General features: G+C 40.1%; 2 protein-coding genes across 2 annotated transcripts in view; both read left to right on the top strand.

Moving 5' to 3' along the window:
* Positions 1–15,048, top strand: part of LOC139938138 (cholesterol 24-hydroxylase-like) — a 59,786-nt gene that overhangs the window by 15,746 nt on the left and 28,992 nt on the right. Inside the window, exons 2-4 of the mRNA XM_071933523.1 lie at positions 7,198–7,275; positions 9,341–9,422; positions 10,590–10,750. Coding sequence (XP_071789624.1) covers positions 7,198–7,275; positions 9,341–9,422; positions 10,590–10,750 — 321 coding nt within the window. The remainder of the gene's footprint in view (positions 1–7,197; positions 7,276–9,340; positions 9,423–10,589; positions 10,751–15,048) is intronic.
* Positions 11,392–14,181, top strand: LOC139938149 (uncharacterized). Its single transcript, XM_071933533.1, has one exon. It carries the CDS (start codon positions 11,591–11,593, stop codon positions 12,299–12,301), a length of 711 nt encoding a protein of 236 aa, XP_071789634.1. The 5' UTR covers positions 11,392–11,590; the 3' UTR covers positions 12,302–14,181.

The following is a 15,048-nucleotide window of genomic DNA, read 5'->3' as shown; positions in this document are numbered from 1 at the left end:
CTGAGGTGCTGGTTAGATGGGACGGGAGAAGGAGGGGGCACATGGTAGGAACGGCAAAATAAAATGCCTTGAACAAATGAACGGGGCTGGGATATAATTTGGAAAGGAAACAAAGAAAATGGACTTGAGGACGATAGACAGGACAGGAGTATAATAACAACCACTGCAGCAGGACCCGTGCAAAACTGAAAAACATAGATGGGACCGACTAATAAAAAAAAAATGGAAAAAAGACGGGCAAGTCTACAATTTCACAAAGCAATAAAAAGTTCGTCGTGACTCATAACGTCACTCCACTTACCAACGGGGTACAATGGAAACAACCACTAGCGGGACCCGCGCGAAACTTGAAAACATGAGTTCGGGCACTAGCGGGAAACCCGCGCTAACTGTGGGTCCTGCTAGATTTCCGCGCTGTTTCAATTTCGATTTCACAAAGCACTAAGATTGATCTTAACTTTGTATCAATTTTAATTGCTAAGCAAAGAGTGACGTCACAATACCAATTACCGTGTCCTTGTTTGTACTCCGTTTCGTTTATTTTTTTCCCCGTTCAGTTTTTTTTTTCCCTGTCCCGTATTATTATTAGTCCCTTTTCTCGTTTTCCCTATCCCGTATTATTTCCCAGCCTCGGTAATTTTGTTCCGTCCTGGTCATTATTTTCGCGTCCTGATTTTTCCCCGTTTTGTATTATTTGTCAGTCGGATTAATTTTGTTCCCGTCCCATTTATTATCCCCCGTTCGCGCACTTGTACGCGTTTTTGCAATGTTTTTTTTTTTTTTGTGCAAATTCATGTACTGCGGGTCCAGTTAGACAGGTAAACTGGGCAGTTAGCACAACTGAATACCCGATACGCATAACAATGTGCACTGTTGATGATCTGATCATAGTGCATGGGGGGTGATCGTACACAATGACCACGTGACGACAGTAAAGTTGCGATGACATCATCAGATCACATCAAGAAATCAGTGTTAGTTTTACTGTCAACTGTCACTTTAAAAAGAATAACAATATTCAGGAAACACCCATCAAATTGCGTTTTAAAGATATTGTTAAGCACATGTGTGACACATGCAAGCTGTAATTTTTTGCACAAAACCAATCCAATGACTTCATAATTTAATGAATAACTGGAAATTGAGTGTACAAACTTCGGCTGGTTGTTAAAGTAACGGTAACCAAAGCCAAATACGTAAACGTTTAAGGCATGTTCTACTCAGTTTGTCCTATAAACTACAAAGAAAGTCGTGTGTTTGTGGAAGGGGAGGGGAACAAAAGTGGTGTAGATGTCACGAGTTTTAAAATAAAAATTAATGTCCCCATAATTATGTAAACTTTTAAAGGGACACACCGGCCGAATTGGGCTATTTGGGCTACAAAATAGACTCAGAAATGAATTCAACGGTCTTCCAGGACTGAAGAAGAACAGTCCCTAAAAAAATCATCAAATTTGGCCGCTTTCGAGCATTTTAAAACAAAAACGAAGGTCACGTGATTGTTTTAACCAAAAAGTGGTACAAACAATCACTAGTTTTACTTCCAGCCGTATAAAAGTATCTTACCAAACCAAATTTATATCTTTTTTTTTACAAAATTATTAACGAGTAATTGGCGAAAAAGATCATGTATTCAAATTATCGCTACAAAATGTAAATAATGGTGAAAAATCTAACGTAAGATTCGCATTCAAAGAGTCCGTGTAACGAAACTTGTTATATAACCCCACGGCGTGGAGCAAACGGAACGTAAGCCTCGGGGCATATCACATACCGCATATGCCGTGTCTCGTGGGGGGCTGGAGGTGTAATTCCGGGCGCTATGAACTCCCAGCTTGCGGGTCTCGCCGTGAGCTTGGGAGGGGTTTGGGTTTGTCAGTCGGTACACCTCGTGTCGAATCCGTTATTTCTTATGATCGCAACGTTCCAATATTATGCTCTGCTTTGTTTCATGGCTCCTAATTTCTTTTTTCTAGGAGTTTTCAGGTAACAATAAAAAAATATTGATGATGTCAAAACGTAGGAATACCGCATTTTGTTATATTGACAGTGTTATTGTGCGAGTAGCTTAAAAAATGTTTTATGAAAAAGAAAAGAAGGATACAAAAACGGAGCCCCGATCGAAAAAAGAACAGGTGAATAATAATGTTGTGAATAATGATTTTTGTTTACAGCAACCATCTATAAAAACATTATTTATGATTATACAGCCCTAAATTGCGTAAACGGTGAGCCGGTGTGTCCCTTTAATTTAAAGCGTGTTTTATTCAATTTGTCATAATTTGCTTGAGGACGGATGCATGTGTCCTGAAAAATGGAGATGCGTGATAGATGCCATTACCCCGTCCCCCTGCCCCTTCCTCTCCCAGCCCCGCGTGCTCTAATGTCTGACTCCGTTCTCCATGATCCCGTCCCCTAGCAACAGTTAAATAAAAGGTGCCGTTCCCCCGTCCCCTGCCCCTTTCCTATCCCCGTCCCACGTGCTCTAAAGCCTGCCTCCGTTATCCCTGATCCCGTCCCATATAGCAACAGTTAAATAAAAGCTGCCGTTCCCCCGTGTCCCCCTACCCCTGCCGGTGTGGCGGTCTCGGAGCTCCGGCGTACTCAGAGCTCCAGATTACCAAATACGGTAGTATTACGTCATGCCGAGCCTGCGCACCCCAAGCGAAAGTAGTCGATTTTAGCGCCGTGCGGAGTCGACTGACTGTTATTGACTCATTTCACCTGACGTCATCAGCAGTTGTGTAGAAAAAGTTTTTGTTCGCCATGGACGCGGTAAAAATTTCACGTTCGAAAGGCGACGCGCGAAAATGAACACGGGAGAAAGGCCTTTGACGCGGTAAATGTCACGTGCTGACGGCAAAAAGTCACGTGCTGACGGCAACGCACAGAAAATGTACACGGAAGATAGGCAATGGCGGCCCCCGTGCCAGAACCCGCGTATTCAGGCGCGCAGTGTTGAGCACCGTGCGCCACTGCTGCGGTGTACTTGTGCCTAGTTTTGTTCACAAAGACACGAGAAAATCGTTTTCCTTTTCTCTTTTTATTGAAATTTAACGTCTTCCTCGACAATCTATGCGATTTCTCTGACATGGCTGCATGATATGACGATTTACTACATTCTTTATATTTTAAATTAAGCACAGAGGGAAATACTGAAATTCTGACGAAATCTCATTTTAGTGACTTTTTAATACAGTTTCCGCGTCTTTTCCCCCTAATTTACCATGGTATATCATGATGTCCTGTTAAGGAAATTGTGAAAGTCGTTGAGGAAAACATTTAGTTTCCATAAAGAGTGAAAAGAGACATGATTTCCTCATGTCTTTGTGCACAAAACTAGGCACATTTTTACCTCAATGAATGATACGAGGAAGTGAAGTAGTATGGCTCGGTCATTTTCCTGCCCAACCCGATTCAGTAGAAATAATAAATAGTTAAATAAAACATTACATTGGTTTATAATGGTTGTCCGTTATAATGGATTGTCCGAAAGTTCCACATAATCAAGTATTTGAGGAGCGGGAATTACAAAAAAGGTTCTTCTGAAAGCAAGAAAATGGTTTTGGGTTGCCCCTCGAAAAAGCACTCTACGATAACAAAACAGGTCTCGACAGCATCGACGAATATGGCAGCAAGCTGTTTTTCGTTGTTATGGTAAAAGAGCCTGTCGAAACTATGAGCTGAATGAGGATCAGCTCATTCATCCCATGGTATAGACGGGCTCTTTTGTTATTGACTAACGCTGCCTTTGTGGTCGGGGCACCATACCAACGAAAAACAGCATGCTGCCATATTAGTCAATGATGTCATCGTCAGCCAATCACCGTGCAGGAAAACCATGCTGTCTAATAGTTGACATTTTCGTAATGGGAGTTTTGGATTAACGGTGGAAATCGCTGTATCCTGACTGGACTAGGTACGTTCCGGTCTCGCTTTTAACATTTTCGGGAAGAATATGAAATAATATATCCATATATACGAATTGGGGACTGTTGCTGACATTCATAACGGGAAAATTTGCCATGTTTTTGTCACTTGTTTTCTTCCTTTTTGAAGCCATTTTTTACGTACAAATTTCTCTTTTTAACATTTGAGTTGCACCGATTTTTTTCATAGTAAACAACAGATATGCTCTTCATTTCAATGTAAACTGCTCACAAAAAGTAAGGAAACTTTTTTCAATACAGTATATTTGTTATTATTTAATACTTTCTTTGTATATGGTATATATCAATGGAAAGCTGAACTGTTCCTCTTTAAAATGATACCACATTTGCAATGATTACATGTTGCTGAACTTGGCTACACGAATAACAATGAGGCAAAGTCACAAATCAAATGTGCCAAAATTACCGTTGTCTGTGAATGGTCAATAGGTAATGCTCAATAATCGAACCGATCAAGCTTTTCAGAACCATTAATGGTTTACACAAAGATTTGCACCAGTGAGCTCATGGTCACAATTAACCCTCATCTCATGAAAAACACTTTGTTTGATGGGTATTTGCAAAACGATATTCTACAGCCGAATGTAGTCCCATACTTGCAGACTCTTGGATCAAATGCCATATTTTAAAATGACAACGCTCGCCCCCATCGATCCCTACTGGTGACTGACTACCTGAAAAATGTTGGGGTGCACTGGATGGATTGGCCTGCTAACAGTCCAGACCTGAAGGCCATGGAGCATCTGTGGGACCAGCTTGGCCTCGCTGTCCGCGCCAGAACCACCAACACATCAACTGTGGCTGACCAAATCAGGTTCCTTAATAAAGAATGGAACGCCATCCCTCATCATAAGCGCATGACTTGTGTGCAGCATGAGAAGAAGGTGCCAGGCTGTCATCAACGCCTTCGGATCATCCACTCGTTACTGAACTTTTTGTATCAATAAAGTGTATTAAGATCAGTAAGTTGTCTTGCTCTATACCAAACTTCTTGTCTCAATAAAGTGGATTAAGATCAGTAAGTTGTCTTGCTTGTTTGAGTTACAGTGTCAATTTGATTGTTCACACAGTGACACAAAATTGCTAATTTTGGCACATTTGATTTGTGACTTTGTCTCATTCTCATTAACATGGTCAAGTCCAGCAACATGTAATCATTGCAACTGTGGTATCATTTTAAAGAGTAACAGTTCAGCTTTGCATTGATATATACCATATACAAAGAGAGTATTAAATAATAACAAATATACTGGATTGAAAAAAGTTTCCTTACTTTTTGTGAGCAGTTTACTTCTACATTATTTCTGTCAATACTTGTCAGTAAAGGCCGAAAAAGACTGAATTTCAGAAGCCCTTTGGACTAACTATATATTCAAACCGAGGTCACGCATGAAAAATCACGCCAACTCGTGCAGATAAATCACAAAGGAAACTTATTGTATCGAGTGATCTGCGGGTAGCCTGGTAAGAGATTTGAGACTGTAATTACTGCGTGCCAAAATCCCCGGTGACGTCATCCGGAGCTCTGAGTACGCCGGAGCTCTAAGGCAGCTACACCGGCCCCTTCCCTCTCCCCGTCCCACGAACTCTAAAGCCTGCCTCCGTTCTCATGATCCCGTCCCCATACGCCTCTCTTTTAATATTTTAGGATGACGTCATAATTTTTACCCCCCCCCCCCAAAAAAAAAAAAAAAAAAAAAAAAAAATAGGCTATGGGCGCAGCCACTGTACTGTACTGTACTGTCAATTCTCAACGGATTTTGTTCAAAAATAGATGAGTGTCAAGACGAATCAGCTCCTTTCTTCCGTGTAAATTTGGTGAGGTTTGATGCGGTATCCAGGGAGGGGATCCAATAACATACACACACACACACACAGGCAGACACGATTCGGCTATTTATAAAGAGATACAGTGGCACGCAAAGAACATTCTCTTTATAAAAAGCAAAGAACAACACCAACGCGCGGGATCACAGGTACCATGGAGGCGCGGGTTAGGTATGATACGGGAGAGGGCAGGGGCACAAGGTGGGCCAGGTGACTGGGAACGGCAACAACAATTGGGCGGGGGATATCATGCGGGAAAGGAAAGAAGGACGTATAAACGAAATGGGAAACACTGAACGTGAACCAAACGGAACTCGGAAAGAACCACTAGCGGAACCCGAGCGAAATTGGAAAAGATGGATGGGACCAACTAAATTAATAACGAGAAACGCAAAAAAAAGACGGACAAGTGTACAATTTCGCAAAGCCCTCAGATTCGTCTTAACTTTAAGATGGGTGGTTTGCCACCATAGTTTGTATTGTGACCATGCCCTCCACCTACCCCCCCCCCTCCCCCCCCCCACCCCGTCCACAACGCTACTTAGCAGCATCGGCCGATTTCACGAAACGGTATGATACATCCTATCTTGAGTTAATCGTAACCCGAGTTACTGGTAATTGTCTAGTTTTCTCACTTGGTGTATTCCAACCTACGCATAAAATAACAAACCGTTATATTTTTGCTCAATACTGGTTATCGAATTTGCAAGAGAATAATAACAGAAAAACACCCTTTATGCATTACTTTGCGTGCTTTAAAGGAACACGTTGCCTTGGATCGGACGAGTTGGTCTATAAAAAAGCGTTTGTAACCGTTTGTTATAAAATGCATATGGTTAGAAAGATAATTTAAAAGTAGAATACAATGATCCACACAAGTTTGCCTCCAAATTGCGTGGTTTTCCTTTCACCTCGTCGACTAACACGGTCGGCCATTTATGGGAGTCAAAATTGACTCCCATAAATGGCCGACCATGTTAGTCGACGAGGTAAAAGGAAAACCGTGCAATTTCGAGGCATGTTTGTGTGGATCATTGTATTCTACTCTTACAGCATTTTTCTACCCATATGCATATTATAACAAAGGCTTTTCAAAGACCAACTCGACCGATCCAAGGCAACGTGTTCCTTTAAGATGCATGCAGAAGCCTTTTATTTTTTGATAAAGAAATTAACTCTTTCTCAAAAACTACATTACTTCCGAGGGAGCCTGTTCTCACACTGTTTATATTATCAACAGCTCTCAATTGCTCGTTACCGAGTCAATTTGTTTGCTAACAATTTGTTTGACTAATTACCAACTATAAAGTTCATTTAACTATAGTGCAGTCTCTGTACTGTGCATGGGACTCTTAAGCAGACTGAAAAGTCTCATTTTGTAAATTTAGTGATCAGGTTAATTTGTTATTTTTCTTTACAGTTTTTTCACCGGGAATGCTGCTGATTTGAAGCAGGCTGCCATAGATGGCAGAGTGTATGAAGATGTGTTCCTTGATTGGTAGGTATCTAGTTTTGTTTTTATAACTTCTGTCATTGTGGAGGTTGATGGTCTATATAAACGTGCTCTATTTTTAGAGCTACCAAATCGATATGTGGTCGTTGTTGAAATCGGAGCACTACCATTATCGGTTATGAGTTGTGAAAGGTGGTATATTTTCATACTTAAAAAAAAAATTAATACTTTAAAAAAATACTTGAAAAACACGGTGATTATTTTTATACATTTAATGAGGACTCACCTATCCATAACATTTAAAGAAATCATTTCATATTCGCTGTGTTTGATAGTAACGCGGCCTTAAAAATAGGTAAATTTCACTATTTTAAAACACCCAAAGCAGTGAAACCAGCCCGAATAGGCAAATTTGATGTTTGGGACCAAGGTATATCAAATATAAAAGTTTAAAAGTATTTTTTTTTCTTTGGGGAGGAGGTGGGGGCGTGGCCAACATTTTCGAAAAGTCTTTGATATTTATTTTTCTGATCATTTTATTAGCAGGAAACCAGTAATAAATGGAAAGGTTTGCGGTAACACCATGTAGTAATGACTATCTCTACTGAGTTGGCGTGGTTCTGAAAAGAACCGTTGGTTTCGACGTTTCGATCAGTATGCTCGATCAGTATGCTCTGATCTAGCCTTGCTCAAGGCAGTCGAATTATTCACTCCGAAAAAAGACCGCCGTTGTATAAAACCCACCCGTATTCACTCTGCGTAACATCGCACGACACGGTGCCCCCGTACACTATCAGCATGCGGAGGCCGTCAGGCCGACAGCCTTGTAGGGTCTGTGTTGAAGCCACTGACCTCATTACTATAATAAGCGAAGAATTCCCACGGTCAGCTCATTACCATAATGCCCGCGAAAGACGAGACATATCTACATCATCACACCCACCACCACGGACGCTAAGCGAGCATGATAGGCGTGCGTGATTGAACGTCAAAATGAATAATTCATTTGCCTCACATCCTGTTAGGTCTGACGAACGATATACATATTCATGAGCTGCATACTAGCATATCAGAGAGCCCCCCCCCCCCCCCCCAATTTCGTCCACTAGTGGAATTTTTTCAATACAACACATTAAACCCGGAAGATACAGACCCGACAAGGCTGTCGGCCTAACGGCCTCCGCATGCGGTTAGTGGTACGAGTGCGATGACTTGTGTGAACAGTATTCGTACGATCTGACAGTGTGTATACGGGTGGGTCATGCGGTATGATCGCACGCACTGAACAGGGTATACGGGTGGGTTTACAGCGGCGTCTTTTCGGAGCGAATAATGCGACTGCCTTGAGCAAGGCTAGCTCTGAAAGTTTTTTGGGAAAGCTAAAGCTTTCTCCAGAAAACGATCAAAGCATACTGATCGATCAGAGCATACTGATTACATGGTGTATCGCAAACCTTTCCTTATCGTATATCCACGATGCAAAGTTTCAAATCTTACAAGTCATAAATAGCTTGGTTTTTTCTTATTGGCTACCTGTCTCTGCGAAGCATTTGCGGCAAAAATAGATTTTACAAATGAACACAAGCATATTAGCAGCTACCTCGTTAGGCCTTTGAGAAAACAGCCAGGAGAAAAATTTGAGGCAACTTTTGTTTTTTTGCATTTACTCCAGAGGTCATTTTGATTAGTTTGCAAATTGCAGCAGCTTATTCTAATTTCTTATTGATAATATTTTTTATTTTAGCATGATCAGTATTTCTAATTGTGATAGTTATGTTTTCTATTTACATTTGCTAGCTCAAGTGACCTGACGTATGGGGTGGATGAGAGGAGGAGCTGTCCTCATCTACTGAATAAGGAATAGCATTCATAGAAAAAGAAAAATTCCACACAATGACATTGAAAATATTAAAGATAAACCTCCGGGTAGGCACAGAGAATATTTCGGAATACCAACCTGTAGTTAATTTAGACATGTTTTCATTGAGAAAACCAATGAAAAGGGGGCCTACATTTGATTATGTTTTTAAACACACAAACCTGCTATCTAATGTATTTTTAGTTTTTAATTATTATTATTAATATTATTATTGGATCTTTCCCTTTGCAGGAATAGGGAATTCGGGCAGGTTTTTGTATTCTATCTCCACTACCGGACCTTTGTGCATGTCTACATTCCTGAAGTTGTAAGGGTAAGCTTTTAGCAAGAAGACGGAGTGTTATTGTGTGTGATTATAAGCTAGAATTTAGCCCCCTAGTGTCACAATTAAAGTCCACTCATGGTCAGGGCTACCATAACAAAGGGACAATCTAACATGTTGCCTGTCATGTGTTTTTGGAGCTGTTGTTTTTGTTGTTTTTCTAATCTGCAAAAATGTTGTTGTTTTTGTTTTTTTTTACAATATATATAATTAAAAAATGGGAGATAACAGGGAGATTACATTTGCTAATTTTCCTTCTTAGAACTAAGACTTCTTTTAAGAAACTTTATTGCTCTCAAAAAAGAAGAACATTTTGTTATTTTGTGCATAATGTTGAGATACACCAAGTGAGAAGACTGGTCCTTTGACAATTACCAAGTGTCTCTAAGGTGTAAGGTACCAGCGAGCATTAAAATTGCCAAGACATTTAAAGTCGCAAAATTAGCTTTTGATGATCAATCAATCACTTTCGTTTAACGGTGATTATGAATGAGCACACAATTCTTGGCAAAACATTATTTATTTATTTTAACAAAATATAACAATTTTCACACTTTGGATGGTGTGTTTGTTGAAAATTATAACAATTAAACAATTTCGATTAAAGACACTGGACACTATTGCTAATTGTTAAAGACCAGTCTTCCTACTTGGTGTATCTCAACATATGCAAAAAATTACAAACCTGTGAAAATTAGAGCTTGATTAGTCGTCGAAGTTGCGAGATAACTACACATACAAGAAAAAACACCCTTGTCACACGAAGTTGTGTGCTGTCATGCTTGATTTCGAAACCTCAAAATCCATTCTGAGGTCTCGAAATCAAATTCATTGAAAAATACTTCTTTCTCGCGAACTACGTTACTTCAGAGGGAGCCGTCTTCACAATGTTTTATACTATCAACCACTCCCCATTACTTGTTACCAAGTGGGGTTTTATGCTAATAATTATTTTGAGTAATTACCAATAGTGCCCACTGCCTTTAGTCACTAAACAATTTCTTTTTCACACTTTGGATGGTGTGTTTGTTGAAAATCGAAGGGATGGCCATTTCGTTTGTGTATAAAAAGACATATGAAGTTGAAGCTATAACATGCTACAGTAATTCATCTTATTGTTCACCAAGGTGACCGTTCTAAGTTTCAATTGGATTTCAGGAAATGTTAGTGTTGGATAACTATCCGAAGTTCGGTGGTGGCTACGAGGCCATGAAATGCTATTTTGGCCAGCGTTTAATGGGCCGAGGTCTCGTGACTGAGATTGATCATGAAGTTTGGAAACCACAGTCTGCCATGTTCAGCCCAACCTTCCATCGAAAGTAAGTCTGATCCCTGAAATAACAACAATACACAAAGAAATAACTTCTAAAATTTTTGTAAACTCAGAAATTCTTTAACAAACCTTGAAAATTCCATGTTGAATATCAAACACTGATAATCGTACATTGTGCAGCATATAATGGAATATTAACTTAGCATCGGGAAAAAAAATACTAGTTTTACCCTTACACAGATGTGTGTTAGCACTGAATACTGCCAGTACTTTCACGGGTTGTGGTACCCTCTGCTGTGGATTCGGAATGCCTTTAGCTATCGGTCGATCTCGTTGGTTCGAATCCCATTGAGTTATGCCTGTGATTTTGTACACATGACTCGACTGGGACTTACCGATCGGCCCCAAACTCAAATTTGGAAGCCCCGGGTGGTTCCTGCTGGTAGTGAGTGCAACGCCGCGGGGACACTGACTTCTTCTTGGAAAACCAGTCCCTGCCCCGACCGCCGGGCCCCGTGTAACGCCCCCAGGAAACATGTTACCATTGACAGGTGCATTACATGATAGCACTAACAGGGTTATGATCATTCAACAGTGACGCACGGGCCCTTCTGCGCTCCCCAAAACGTCATCAATATATATTATTACCGCAAATATTTACACTAGTTTCTGCCAACGTACTTACCTGACAACCTTGCTGACCATGGCCGAGTCACCTGAAAAGAGTAAACCTGCACGAGGAAGCAAAAAACGAGGCAAACGGGATCCGTCACCGACCCAATCCCCCAAGGAGCCTGTTGGGGTGCAAGATAGCTGACAGTCTTGTCATGGTTCTTTGGCCAATGTGAACACCAAGCTGGACAAAATTCTCGCTACTCTGGAGACCATGGGTGCTAGACTGTCCACCCTTGAAGTCAACCTCCGGGATACGGATCATCGTGTTAGTGCCAACATCAAGGACATTAACGACCTAAAAACATCTCTGGAAATGCTTGAGAAGCAACATATGAATCACTTAGCAGCCACAAACAGCAGGTTCGACGGTCACCATAGTGATACACACAAGCTTAGTAACCAGCTAGATGATCTCCAAAACCGGAACAGGAGAAATAACATCGTAATCCATGGTGTCCCAGAAGGCTCTGAGAAAGATCAAAAGTCCTGCGAGGAGTTTGTGGCGGGCTTTTTAGCTTTCCACATGAAGCTGGAGGGAGGTGAGGAAGTTGAAATCGAACGGGCCCACCGCACTCCGGGAAACCGTCAATCTCGCTCCGGGGCCGGTACTCAGACTCGCCCACGACTAATTCATGTCAACATCCTCAGGTATACGGACAGAAAATTCATTCTCAAAAACGCCGCCCGAACCTTGAAGAACAATCCCTACAGAGGAGCTAACATCTACATCACCGATGACGTCACCTCAATGATCCGGGCAGGCAGAAAATGTCTCAGAGAGGATCATCTCCAATCCATTCGTGATGACTCAAGGGTACAGTTCGCCTACATCCCTATGTCCGTCCCCGCAGTAATCTCCTACAAACTGAAAAGCGGTCCGTTCAAGACCTTTCGGCTTGGGGAAGCAACCCCCATCTCCTAGCTTGTTTTCTTCATAGTACAACCCACGTCAGCTGAGTAATTTTCTTCTGAGGGTTATCACAAGATTTCTTTAAATTTAGTTGTATATTATTTTCACAAATCAAACTTATTGGAATGTACTTGTGTTATTTTCTTGTAAATCAAGTTACCCCATGTTGCTTTATATTGTGGTGCCATTTTGTTCCCTTTGCATTCATCAGTATGTACACAGTGCATCTTCTTATTCTTAGCTTGATAATCACCCCATTGTACTTAATCAGTCTGCTTGTCCGTCGTCACCAATTTGAATTCATTTCACACCATGAGTGATAACGAAAGCGCAAGTAGTGACGACAGTAGCTCTGAGCCATTGAATGACACTACTCTTCGTTTCAATGATTGTGTTTTTAACCCGACAATTCTGAATTCAGCGGATCCTAGTCAGCTTTTATTTAACACCTGTGGTGCTCAATACATGTCAGAAAGACAACTCAGAGATAAAACAAAGGAATTAGAAAATGACTCCTTTTCAATCTTCCACGCCAATATCAGAAGTGTAAACAAAAATTTTGAAGATCTCACTTTTACTCTAAAAGAAATACAACATAAGTTCCACATGATCGGTCTTACTGAAACATGGCTCAAAAGCACCCCGCATTCTATGTTATCCATTCCTGGATATAAATGTGAGCACAAAAATAGACCTATGCAAAATGGCGGTGGTGTCATGTTATATGTAAAAGACTCATTGCAATACACCATTCGGCCCGACATTGTTAGTGCTTCAGGATGTTTTGAATCCATTTTTTTAGAAATCGGTACAAATACAAAGAAAACTATCATCATAGGTTTAATTTACAGACCTCCCGGTCTTGCTGTTTTTAACTTTTCCGAAGAAATGGATGAAATTCTAAACAAACTAACGACTGAAAACAAAATCTGCTACATTTTAGGGGATCTCAATATAAACTTACTTAAAAGTGATTCCCATAACCCAACTCGCAAGTTTTTGGATATCTTATATTCACACTCCTTTCGCCCAACTGTAGACAAACCAACAAGAATAACGTGCAATTCAGCTACTCTTATTGACAACATTTTCACCAACAGCGTAGACTCTCATCAGGCAGAAATTATTACTTCAGGTCTTAGTGATCATTTGCCAATTGTATTGTTCGGTCCCAGTTTTGTTAAAGTTAAAAACTCAAATATGTTTTATTGGAAACGGGATACCAGAGATCGAAATGTCTCCTTCATGAAACGTGAAATGGACACAATCCAATGGGATGAAATTGTTAATACTGAAGATGTAAATGAATGTTACTCCCGGTTTGTTACAAAATTAAATGAAGTGTTTGATAGATATGTTCCATATAAACGATTCAAATGTAAGAAATCAGTGTGCAATCCCTGGATGACCAAGGGTCTGTTGAAATCAATCAGACGAAAACACAAGTTGTATAAATGCTATCTCCGAAACCCAAATGAATCTAACAAAAGAAAGTATGATAAATACAGAAACAAGTTAACAACTGTAATTTGAGAAGCGAAAAAGATTTATTTCACTGCTTCCTTTGATAAGGAAAAAGGTAATATTAAACAAACATGGAAAATGATCAATAATGTCTTGAACAAAAGAAGTAAAAAGCCGCCCGGTTCTGATTCATTCCTTGTCAATGGTACGACCGTAGACGACCCAAGACACATTGCTGAGCATTTTAACGATTTCTTTACTAATATTGGTCCTAACCTGGCATCAAAGATTCCGGATTCAAGACTAAACCCCACTGACTTTATCGAAGGTGATTATCCTAATTCTCTTTTTATTACCCCTATAACTAAAAGTGAACTTCTGAAGTGTATTGATGGTTTATCGTCTAACAAAAGTCCTGGCCATGATAAATTAGACATCTATCTTATTAAAAAGACTGGTACCATTATTGCTGGGCCGTTGCTGAAAATATTTAACCTATCGCTGGAGTCAGGAATTGTGCCACATGATTTTAAGAAGGCTAAGGTTATTCCTTTGTATAAAAATGGTGACCCTAAATTAATATGCAACTACCGCCCTATTTCTATATTACCTTGTCTCTCCAAATTGCTTGAGCGCTTGGTTGCTAATCGTCTTAATACCTTTTTAACTAAGTATAATATTCTGCATAACTCCCAGTATGGTTTCCGTGCTAACTTCTCAACCCAAACGGCACTTATAGACCTTGTTGACAAAATCAGTTCGTCTCTTGATAAATGTAACCACACGATAGGATTGTTCTTGGACCTTTCAAAGGCGTTCGACACTATTGATCATGTTATCTTACTTTCAAAGCTTGAGAGTTATGGAATTAGGGGAAAGGCCTTGAACTGGTTCAAAAGCTATCTCTCTGATAGGAAACAATTCGTTCATTGGAAAGATTATGACTCTACATCTAAAACTATTAAATGTGGCGTACCTCAAGGCTCAATTCTAGGTCCAATACTCTTTCTCTTATATATAAACGATATCTGTAATTCTTCGAAATTGTTACCCTTTATTCTTTTTGCCGATGACACCAATGTTTTCTTTAGTCATAGTAACTTTAAGGAGGCAGTTTCAGTAATGAACTCAGAACTGCATAAGGTTTCATTGTGGTTTAAATGTAACAAACTATCAATTAATGAAAAGAAAACTTGCTTTATGTTATTTTCAAATATATGTAAAGATGACAACACCAATATTTATATAAACAACTCTAAAATAAGCCAAGTTAATTCTTTTAGATTTCTAGGTGT

This window comes from Asterias amurensis, chromosome 1 (genome assembly GCF_032118995.1).
Source record: "Asterias amurensis chromosome 1, ASM3211899v1".
In the NCBI taxonomy this organism is placed as follows: Eukaryota; Metazoa; Echinodermata; class Asteroidea; order Forcipulatida; family Asteriidae; genus Asterias; species Asterias amurensis.
This window is presented reverse-complemented; position numbering and strand designations above follow the sequence as displayed.

Bases quoted from the DNA above. Each gene is read 5' to 3' on its own strand.
- LOC139938149 (XM_071933533.1), top strand. From the start codon at position 11,591: ATGGGTGCTAGACTGTCCACCCTTGAAGTCAACCTCCGGGATACGGAT.